This window comes from Tauraco erythrolophus, chromosome Z (assembly GCF_009769465.1).
Source record: "Tauraco erythrolophus isolate bTauEry1 chromosome Z, bTauEry1.pri, whole genome shotgun sequence".
NCBI classification, from domain to species: Eukaryota; Metazoa; Chordata; class Aves; order Musophagiformes; family Musophagidae; genus Tauraco; species Tauraco erythrolophus.
In genome coordinates this window covers 77542411-77553454 of record NC_141496.1, presented here as the reverse complement: position 1 = coordinate 77553454, position 11044 = coordinate 77542411, and the positions used below count along the sequence as shown (strand labels likewise).

At 39.0% G+C, this 11044-nt stretch overlaps 1 protein-coding gene across 1 annotated transcript; it reads right to left on the bottom strand.

Moving 5' to 3' along the window:
* Nucleotides 1-599: 599 nt before the first annotated feature.
* Nucleotides 600-10738, bottom strand: LOC104380719 (fructose-1,6-bisphosphatase 1). Its single transcript, XM_009988276.2, has 7 exons — nt 10569-10738; nt 7998-8160; nt 6682-6774; nt 5533-5676; nt 4153-4290; nt 1848-1967; nt 600-857 (listed from the first exon to the last, which is right to left on the bottom strand). The coding sequence occupies exons 1-7, from the start codon at nt 10736-10738 to the stop codon at nt 666-668; spliced, it is 1020 nt and encodes a 339-aa protein (XP_009986578.1). The 3' UTR covers nt 600-665.
* Nucleotides 10739-11044: the final 306 nt, after the last annotated feature.

Below are 11044 nucleotides of genomic sequence, written 5' to 3'. Positions count from 1 at the left end.
TTCAAAATCCACCTCCAAAATGTCATTTTTCCATCCTTGTGTAACAGGATCTGATAGAGTGCCTACTGGCAATATTAACAGTATGTGTTAGAATTAACATACACTAATGTATATGTTTCACAAATGCTAATTCTCAGTCAGAATAAGCCCAGACTGAAGTCTTCGCAACATGTGAAGGTGTCCACATTAGCACTTATATTTATTGCCAAAGAACTAGTGACCAGTTTAGGAAAGGTCACTCACTGTAAGAGGTACTGCTGATTCTTCCCCCCAAGATTTTTAGAACAGGACAGAATCAGATACCCTGGTGTTAGTCTGCAGTCTGTCTGAGAAAGTTGAGTCTTCCCCTAGTTACTGAATGCAACACAATATTTCCTTGTAGCACAGAGGCTTCTGTGTAATCACAAATGATAAATGAAAAAGCAAACATATTTTTCCCTTGTTTTTACTTTTAATGCTTCCTTTAATGCAATGTTTTAATGCCTTTCACTGCACAATGCAATTGCACAAGATTTCACTTTAAAAAAAAATCTTATGAAAATATGGCTCATTTGCTCTCTTGCTACAGAGATCAGACAGTTCAATCTTGCAGTACTGCAGTGTGTTCTTTGGTTCGGCTGTAAGGCATTTCTTCCCATCTGCCAAGTGATTGCAGCAAGCTTTCTTTACTTAGATGAATGCTTCTTGACTATCTCAAGGTACTCCTTCACATCGTCAGGAGATCCCAAGACAACAGGCACTCTTTGGTGGATATCCTCAGGCACTATATCAAGTACTGCTTGATGCCCAGTTGTTGCTATTCCCCCAGCCTTCTCAATAACAAAAGCCATAGGATTGCATTCATAGAGCAGTCTCAGCTAGAAGATAAAAATCAAAATGGCAATGGTCAGTCCAGGCAATGCTGAGAATCATGAAGTGTAAATATATCCGGTGTTTGATTTAAAACTGATCAACATTTCAAGTACTCACATTTCATATGAACTTTTGACCCAATTATGAAATTGTGTGGATTCTTCTTTCAAACAAAACACATTGAACACTAGATTTGCCCAATCTGAGTGCTTTCTCCATAGTGCATGTTTACTTCACGCTCTTTACACAGAGATAAAGTGCGTATGTAAGACACAACCTTTAACAAGGCAGCAGACCACGTAGGCCTGTGTGAAGAGAAAGAAACAGGCTGGCCCTGAGTGTGCCTTTAGGTTTCTCTAATGAATAACTGCATCTTATCTGCAACCTGAAGCAATAATTTACGGACAGTTACAAAACAGATGAAAGGTCTTTGCTGAATAAACAGTCAGCCTGTAAGTGTGTGATATTCCCTGACAGACAGTGGTTCTGGCAGAGGCAGCCAGGCATAGTTCCTCCACACAAGACCATGTCACCAACTACAAGACACAGATGGTTTTCTCTTTGGCAGAGCTTCTTGTAAGTGGCACACTTATGTTTAGGCTTCTTACATCCTAGCTTGTAACAGGAATCTCAAGGTAACCTGTGTTGTTTGCTTTGCAATGTTTCGCTTGGTGGCGGCCAGCATGGTTTGGGCTGAGATGGTACAGAGAAGCCTGTTTGAACAGCACATCCTCTGGTACTTTCCATAATCTGAATATGTTTGGGATAAAGATACGTCAGTACAGTTGAAACAGGTTAGCAGCAGCCCTGAAATTGGTGTCCGACAACAGGTCACTGTCACTCGTCACAGTGTGCAAGGGGTGGCCATACCCACACACCAGAGATGCAAGCTAACAAGTTATAAAAAACACATTCTGCAACCAAAATACTGGTCTGCGATAGTGAAATATCTAGGTAATGTAATATTTTCAAAAATAGGGTATATTCAGTTTTACCTTTCCTTTAGGGCTTTTGGAGTTAGCAGGATACAGAAAGATTCCTCCATACACCAGCGTGCGATGCACATCAGCCACCATAGATCCTATGTACCTCCCACCATACGGTGAGCTGCCATCCTACAGACAGACATTTAAATAAATGTAACTTTCAAGCGCGTCACGCTAATCTTCCCCGCCCCCATCCCCTTAGTGGTCCTAACATCTAACTCCTCCATATCGTGTCTCGTTGATAACATTCAAAGAAGTTTTGGAGAAAACTTTAGTTTTCTCCTCATTTTCTAATTGGGAAAACTCCAAGGGAAAAGACTAACAGAAGATTGCAGGATAGATGAGTGATAGTGCCAACAATAGAAAATGCATCCCAGCTCTCCAAGAGTGTTTTAACCCTTGTAAAACACTGCATTTCTAGTAGCAAAAAAATCAAGTACTAGGAAATTATGCTGATTTTTTTCTTTTGTACCTGAAAAAAAATATCTAGGCACAAAAATAGTGATCTTTTACCAGCTTCTACAACTTTTTTCAGTATGAAAATCTTAATAGTTGACTAGTGATATTATTTCCTTTATACTCCAGAGAGTACCTTTTAATACCTAAATAAACAACACCTTAAGCCTGGAAAGATGCCAGATGAAAACATAAGTCTTTGTTCAAAGCAAGGTCAGGAAGTCAAGAAGGGACACGAACACTTAGCAATACTAAATGTTTACACTTTGTCGATGTAATAACTCCAGTGATGACAGGCGTAAGGCATGAGAATAGACATGATTATTATGTACTTAGAGCTTCAGGTCTCCGGACTCCAGGAAACTGCCTGATCACAAAGCAGACCCTGAGACTACACTAGCTTTTCAAGTGAGAGGCTGTCTTGGGACCCAGCTTGTGGTACCACCAAGCAATGACCCACTGCCGTCCCCATTTGGCTCTCCGTCTACTCAGACACTGCAGTGAGGACGCAAAGCAGCAATCCAACACACATTGGTCAAATTTCTTCATCACCAGATGAGAATTCCTCTCTACTTGACCTCCAAACATCCAGTTTTTCCTCCAGCACCATTAGTCAAGAGCCCAGCCAGAAAGAAAGAAAGAAAGAAAGAAAGAAAGAAAGAAAGAAAGAAAGAAAGAAAGAAAGAAAGAAAGAAAAAGAAAGAAAGAAGGAAAGAAAGAAGGAAAGAAAGAAAGAAAGAAAGAAAGAAAGAAAGAAAGAAAGAAAGAAAGAAAGAAAGAAAGAAAGAAAGAAAGAAAGAAAGAAAGAAAAAGAAAGAAAGAAGAAAAGAAAGAAAGAAGGAAAGAAAGAAAGAAGGAAAGAAAGAGAAAGAAGGAGAGAAAGAGAAAGAAGGAGAGAAAGAGAAAGAGAGAAAGAGAGAAAGAAAAGAAAGAAAGAAAGAAAGAAAGAAAGAAAGAAAGAAAGAAAGAAAGAAAGAAAGAAAGAGAAAGAAAGAAAGAGAAAGAAAGAAAGAAGGAAAGAAAGAGGAAGAGAGAAAGAGAAAGAGAGAAAGAAAGAAAGAAAGAAAGAAAGAAAGAAAGAAAGAAAGAAAGAAAGAAAGAAAGAAAGAAAGAGAAAGAAAGAAAGAAAGGAAGAAGGAAAGAAGGAAAGAAGGAAAGAAAGAAAGAGAAAGAAAGAGAGAAAGAGAGAAAGAGAGAGAAAGAGAAAGAGAAAGAAAGAAAGAGAGAAAGAAAGAAAGAAAGAAAGAAAGAAAGAAAGAAAGAAAGAAAGAAAGAAAGAAAGAGAAAGAAAGAAGGAAAGAGAAAGAAAGAAGGAAAGAGAAAGAAAGAAAGAAAGAAAGAAAGAAAGAAAGAAAGAAAGAAAGAAAGAAAGAAAGAAAGAAAGAAAGAAAGAAAGAAAGAAAGAAAGAAAGAAAGAAAGAAAGAAAGAAAAAAAGAAAGAAAGAAAGAAAGAAAGAAAGAAAGAAAGAAAGAAAGAAAGAAAGAAAGAAAGAAAGAAAGAAAGAAAGAAAGAAAGAAAGAAAGAAAGAAAGAAAGAAAGAAAGAAAGAAAGAAAGAAAGAAAGAAAGAAAGAAAGAAAGAAAGAAAGAAAGAAAGAAAGAAAGAAAGAAAGAAAGGGAAGAAGAAGGGAAAAAGGGAAAACATATAAAAAAGGTATAATGTAGTACTTAAGGGTGGTGGAATACCTGGTCACATCATCTGCTCCTCTAATTATCAGTCCTACATGAATATACATTTTAAATAGACAAGAAAGGAAAATAAGCTCTGAACAGTACATGAAACAGTAATTTGATTGTAAAGTTGGAAATTGTGAGTGCTGCTTGTCATCAGAAAGTTTCTCTGAAACAGGATCTTTTACCTCAGGAAATTTCTTCTTTTTGAGGTATTCTGTGATTCCAGAATCAAAATATTTAGCATAGCCCTCATTGAGACTGTAGATATTTCCCTTCTTTTTGATTTTCACATCCCTATCCACCAAAATGAATTCTCCAATTGCCTAACAATAAAAAAGAAAACCAATTTGTTAAGGTTAATTGCTCATTTATTGACAAACCAAGGCAAAACCAGATCATACACACAACTTACGAAAAATTTGCTACAGCTATCCCTTTCTTTAAGAATTTAGTACCTACCAAAAAGTAGTATTTGCACTCTAGATGCTGAAATGGTCCTTTTATCCACGAAACACAGGCAGAGCACGAATCCTGGGGTCATGCAAGCTTCTTCATATTACCATTCCCAGCTCTTTATCAGTTTTCTACACCAAAAAATGCTGTTGCCTGTAAAATTATTTAGCTTTCCACTCTTTTGCTAGACTTACAATAAAAGCACAGCTCTGAGGAGTTTGGAAACAAAGAGTGCTGGTTGAAGCAACGCATAAACATCTTTAAATAGCTGTAGACATTATTAAATTCCAATTCATCTTAGTTTAGGCTAACTGGAAGTCTAGAGTCAAGAGAGCCAAGGGCTGGTCTGTTTAGTTTTAACTAAAGTAAATTTCCAAGTTAGTGCTAAAAATAAACAAAATAACATGCACACATGCTTAAAGTTAAATCTGCTGTCTGAATGTAGATGAAAATACATGCAGCTACTTAAGCTGTTGCCTAACAGGGAGCACCAAGTCATATTTCCTGCTCATTGACCCTGCAGGTTCTAAAAGCTTAATACTGGCAGGTTGCACAACCTGACTGCGTACCAAAAAAAAAATAAAAAAATGGTTCACTAAAGCAAACTACTTTCTGCTATGATCAATATGACTTGTATTTTAAAACTCATATGGTCAATGCGTGCTAGAACGTCAAACGCACCCACACAAGTCACTTACTCTTTTACACATCATGATGGGATCTGAAAACACAGAAGAAGGTTAAATATTTCTGCTTCTCTGGTTTACTAAGGTCCTAGCATTAAGAAAAAGACAAAAAAATCTGAAAGGACATTCTGCGTTGCAGAAAACGGTGCATTTTTAATTTCCTGTGGTTTGACACATGCTTTATATATATTTGCTTCACTGACTCAGCTGTGAAATGGGTTGTTGAATCACACATAGCACTGCTGCAGCAGGCAGGCATAATGCAAAAAATCTTGACATTATTGCTGATGGGTTATTAAGTGTGCTTAATTTCTCCACATTAGCTTGAAAACTGCCCCTTAGTTTAATTTTTTTGGGGGACACAAAAAATTAAAAGGTACCTTGCTATCCCTAATAAAGAAGCAAAGAAGAAGAAGATATTCTCACCGGATCCAGCATAAAACAGTTTACCCCTCCAGCAGAAGTGGCCAGCACCAGCATTGTGGCACTCCCATAGAGAGCATAACCAGCTGCCACAAGATTACGCCCGGGTTGTAAAGCATCTTTCCCAGAGGGCTCATCAGGGGACACCTAGAATAACGAGCACCATAGTCAACTTCATTTCTACATCTGGTAAATAACTGGAGTCTCTGGGATAGGGATGGTCTTCTACTCCATATCCATGCACGAGATAGCACAAACTGAGATTCCTACTGGATGCACTAACACAAATTATACAGAGGAGACAAACACATTGATCTAGAAATGCTCTTGTATAAGGCTAGTTGGAATGCAGGAAGCAGGAAAGGATTAAGGAGATAATATAGAGCTGTGTACCTCCTTGTAGGTGATGATGAGCACAGCTTGGAGGAAAACTCCGAGGCACAGTTGAAAAGCAAGCAATGCCACATGACTCATGGAGTTCACATCTGATCAAAAATACTTGGGACTTTTGTTTTCTTTCACTTCATACAAAAATGAAGTTGAAAATAGTTACTTTGGGATGTGTGACAACATAGAAAAAATTATTAAAATAGACAGTTGGGTGTGTTTTATCTGACTTACTTTTTCCCTCATCGAATGACATGTAAGTCCGGTATTTCAAGCTCCTTCAGACAAGGCTTCTGCCTTTCAGAGTGAATTAGACACTTCAAATTGCACATGCCATGTTTCGGCTCTGGTTTGTGTTTGAAGCCTGTCCTCAGGCTAAAAGGACTATTAGTACAGAGAACAAGAAAACCTGAACGCACATTTCCTGAGTAGATGACAACCATGTGGTATTTTGTGTCAACACAAATATTCATGAAATCTAAGACCTGATTTGTTTGTAAGGGGTAATTCCTTTAGCTGACTAATTAAATATCAGCCAGGCTTCCATGTACGTATAGGTACCTCATCTTCTAAGAGAGTAATGCAAACCCCTCACAAATGTTTTATGCAAGTGTCTGTGAAATGGGAGATTTAACTTAAAGCTGGTCCTGAAAGTCTCTTTCATAAACAAATTTAGTTAGATTTTATTAAGTCTTCACATGCAACTATATTTCATCAAAAGGTGCACAATAATAGTTTCTCCTGTCCTACATGAAAGCATTTTACCTTTCTATAGATGGCAAAGATGGTCCCAATGGAAACAAGACAGTCAATGTTTGATGAGCCATCTAGAGGGTCTATGCAGACTATGTATTTACCCTAGAAAATACAAATGAGGGAACATCTAGATTAGTGACATTATTTACCCACTCCCAAACAAAAATACTTCAGTAGGTCAATTTTATCTGAGACTTTTGAAGCAATATAAACTAAAATACTTTTGTAGCAATATAAACTAGAAGACTTTTGTAGATTATGAAGGAACTGAATTCAAATGTTAGGAATTCTTTGGCCCAGATTTCATTCTTGATTACAACTGATTACAACAACCACTAGCGTGATTTGTGCCACAGCAGAAGCTGGGAAATCTTTTAAGTAATAGACGGTGAGACAGGAAAGGTGAAGTTTTCCTACACAATTTTTAATATATTAAAAAGAAAGAAAGAAAGAAAGAAAGAAAGAATACTTTTTAATTATCAGTTTAGCTTCATCTATTTAATTAAGGTTAATCTGTTTGGATATACATCCTGTAATATCTACCATTTAGGCTATACTTTCTCATCTCTAACAATATGGCTTTCTGAATTATAAGGAAATAGACAAATGAAGATCTGTCTTTTTCATGTAAAGCTAAAATTAGAGACATTAAAAAGGCCTTTAATACCCAACATTCATAAAATATACATTTCACTTTACTGCATGTTCCACTTTAAACTCCTTAACGAAACTCTGTGCTCTGAATGGACAGAAGGTCAGAAACTACCTTAGCCAGTCTGTAGTCTTATCCTCTTTTTTGGGGGCTTTCCCCCGCAAAGAAAATATGGTCCCTGCCTATTGCTGTATTAAGAATTCCTGTAGGTACAGGAAATTGCCAGTATAGGGAAAACAGCTGAAACAACTGCACCTTTTAAATAGATTGTTTTCCCCTTATTTCATCCACAGTGATTTTAATAATAATTTCGTAACAACAGTAAGTATTCTTACAAATAAAAATCTGTACACACTAGGAAAAGGTGGGAAAAAAAAAAAAAATAAAAAAAAAATCTGTCCACAACTAGGAAAAGGTGGGAAAAAAAGAACGTGGGGAGGAACAACAGAGTAAAAAAAAAAAAATAAAGACAACTAACATCAGTCTCAAGAGCAGGAATAACAAGAAGATCACATGTTGACTGACCCTCCCTCCCCCCCACCCCTTCATTTGTCAATATAGAAAAGTACATGTTTTCTGAAATCTGTAGCTCGGTTTCAGTTTCAGATCTGAAGCAATACAGCTGCAAAGGATGATTTGAAATCAAGCAGGAAGAACCTTTAAAACTACTAACCCTTTTTTCAGGTTCAACTATCACAGCATCTTTGTTTTCTTCCGACACGATAACACATGTACTGAAGGATGACTTGAGCATGTTAATCACCAGGTCATTGGAAAGGATGTCCAGCTTCTTCACTTGATCTCCTGTCACATTGGTAGATCCAGCAATTCCATAGCTAAAGCAATGACAAAAGCATGTCGTAAGAGCGGGGTGCTGTGTCTTCCAAAGGTTGTTTCAGACAACCTTGTATTTGTAAAATATCTTGTAAAACAAACAGCAGTTTTGGATGATATCTCAGTTCTTTAAGCCTGTTTTTTGTTTACTGTCCAGCGGATTCTTGCTGAGATTTGCTAACATTAGCTATGGTGACAAGTCTAGAAGACACTGAATGTGAGGAACACAAAACAAGGAATCACTTTTCAGTAGTCCCTAAACTATAGGCAAACCATAGCCAGAGCATGCTGTGAAGGCTGAATCACAATAATTGTACTATTTAACAAGCTCTTAACTTTAAAACCTAAATACTGCCTCTGAATCCTAGGCTCCAATATTATAGCTGCACACCTTAAAATCTAAGACTTCTTTAGAAAACATATATATTTAAAAAGTAATAAAGAATTTGATGACACTAGTTATGCTATAACTTCCTACGTAATTTGCTCGTTAGCAATACAAGGTACAAATTGCAATAGAAACACTTTCCTCACAGATAAATCAACATTTTTTGTGGTTCGATGTTTTCAGGTTTGATTTTAAGTGGTAAACATTTCCTTGGGAATAAAAATTGAGAAATACAAACACAAAACACAAATAAAACCCTGCCAGCTGATCAGAATCAAACCATCTGGCATCAGGAAGTACCAGGAGACCTTGTGAAAGGTGATTTCGAAAGCATGCAAAGCAGAGAGAGGGGAAGTTTAGCTCTTGGAAGAGAAAAACACATTCAGATGATTCTCACTTACTTCAGCTACAATTCATTGATTAGGCTGAATACTGGGATTCCAGGTTTTCCCAATAACACTGAATACACTGCTTTGAATGTACTTCATTTCTTCAGTTTAATGCATAAGACAAAGACTTGGTGTTAATTGTCTGCCTTTCTCAGCTACAGTGGCTTGACCGTTTTTCTGTCAGTGTGAAAGTGCTTTTAGAAAACAATGTACTTTTAACACCATGCTTGTGAGCAGATGCACAAATCCTCATCCTCAGAGCAAAATCTCTGTTTGGCCAATAGCTACAGCTCTCACACCTCGTCTGTTAGAGAATCCTGGGAGAGGATGGCAGGGTGCCCTCCATGAACCCCGCAGCTGGGAAGGGACTGGGGCTTCCCCAGCTGTTCTGCACCTCTGCTGCTGGGCAGCACTGAGCATACAGCAGAGATGATCCAAAGAAATGGGCTCCAGTGATCTCCCTACTTGTTCACATTCCCTGATACCCAAGCAAAATCCCATTACCAGTTATAAAACACAGTCCCACCGTGGCATGTGCTAAAGGAAGCTCACAGTTCTGAAGCCAGAACTTGGCCTGTTACAAAGCAAGTCACAGATGGGGAAACCCTGGTCCTTATTGATAGATTTAGGAGGCACACAAAAGGGCTAGCACATAATGATTAAAAAACCATCACGGTTACATAAAGTCTGAAGTCAAGACAGGCAAAAATAGCTCAAATATACATAAAGCAGAGGATTCTTATTCTCTCTTGCAGTTGCTTCTATCACAAACTTCAGCCACCAAATTTTTTAGCTCTCTGACACATTTTGCAGTAAATGTTATTCTGTATTGCCAGAAGCCTTTTGCTTATTATAATTTCCAGTACACAGTTGGGAAATTCGTTTTCTCTCTACTACATTTTCCATTAAGTAATGAAGCAGCCCGTGTCTAAAGCCCTGATCAGCATACAATTAGGCTTATCAACAACAGGTAAAATACTTAGGGGGATTAGTTACTTACAACCAGTTTCAGATATTTAACAGTTCAAGAGCTCTAATTTCCTTCTGATGCAGCTCCAGAGCAACTCCCCTCTGGCTGGCTAACTACAGACGCTACTGCTGCTAACTGATGCTCTTTCTAAACACCTTAGACATCCAAAGCTTCATGGAGAAACAATAAACATCAAGTTGCTATGATGCAATATGAAAAGAGCCCACTGAATTTGGTTAGATGCCTCACAGCATAAAAGGGTGCTTTGATATTAAGCTACTGACTACCACAAGCAGTAACTCAGCCATATTTTGACAGGCTTTGTCTTTCAGTCTGTTCGTTTCTTCTTGCGGTTCAAAGCACCCAAACCTGCTGAGGGTTTGCAGGAAGATCTATCAGCAGCAGACACCTGTCAAAGACTGCATGCCTTGTATTAATAAAAAGTCATAGGATCCATTTCACTTGAGGAAACCAAGAGTTCAAGAGCTCTGTGCAAGGGGGTGGGTGGATGCAACACCACGCACACACCCTTTTGGGTGACACCCTCCATCCGCATCCCCAACATCTCAGAGGCAGCAGGTTCCTTTGCACCAGTGGGGTTGCGGGGTGGTGTGGGATGCTACCGGCATTTCTCCCTTCCCTCCCTGGCATCCCGGGACTTACAGGTTGGCGATGCCCGCTTTACGGACGGCGGTGGAGATGGCTTTGATGGCCGTGCAGAGGGAGTTGAGGAGTTGCGTGAACTCCCCAGTAGCTTTCACCCGCCTGCCTTCCTCCAACACGAAGCGGGTCATGGTGATGACATTGGTGTCGAAAGTCGAGCGGTCCGTCATGGTGCCGGTGCCGGGAGAATGGAGCCCCGGCCACCGTTGCCGCTACTAGTCCTGGGGGGGCGTGGCGGCGGGGGGGAGGGGGCGGAGCGCAGTGGCCTCGCTCCACCCAACACTGTGGAGGAAGGCAGGGATGGAGATGAGAATAAGGAGAGAAGCCACACTCCAATTCCTCCTACCCTCCCCCCCCTAAAAAATAACCGCGGTGGAGAAACTCCGCAAGCATCCTTTTTTTTCTACCCAAAAAAGCATTGTTGGGGGGAATCCGATGCTTGAGGCACTCAGTATGTGAATGACACAGCGAATTGA

Excerpts from the sequence above, each read along its gene's own strand:
- LOC104380719 (XM_009988276.2), bottom strand. The coding sequence starts at position 10,738 with ATGACGGACCGCTCGACTTTCGACACCAATGTCATCACCATGACCCGC. Across the intron at positions 5,677-6,681 it reads TCTTTGCCATCTATAGAAAG|GTGTCCCCTGATGAGCCCTC; the intron begins GTAAAATGCTTT and ends TCGTTATTCTAG. Across the intron at positions 4,291-5,532 it reads ACTGTTTTATGCTGGATCCG|GCAATTGGAGAATTCATTTT; the intron begins GTGAGAATATCT and ends TTTTATTGTTAG.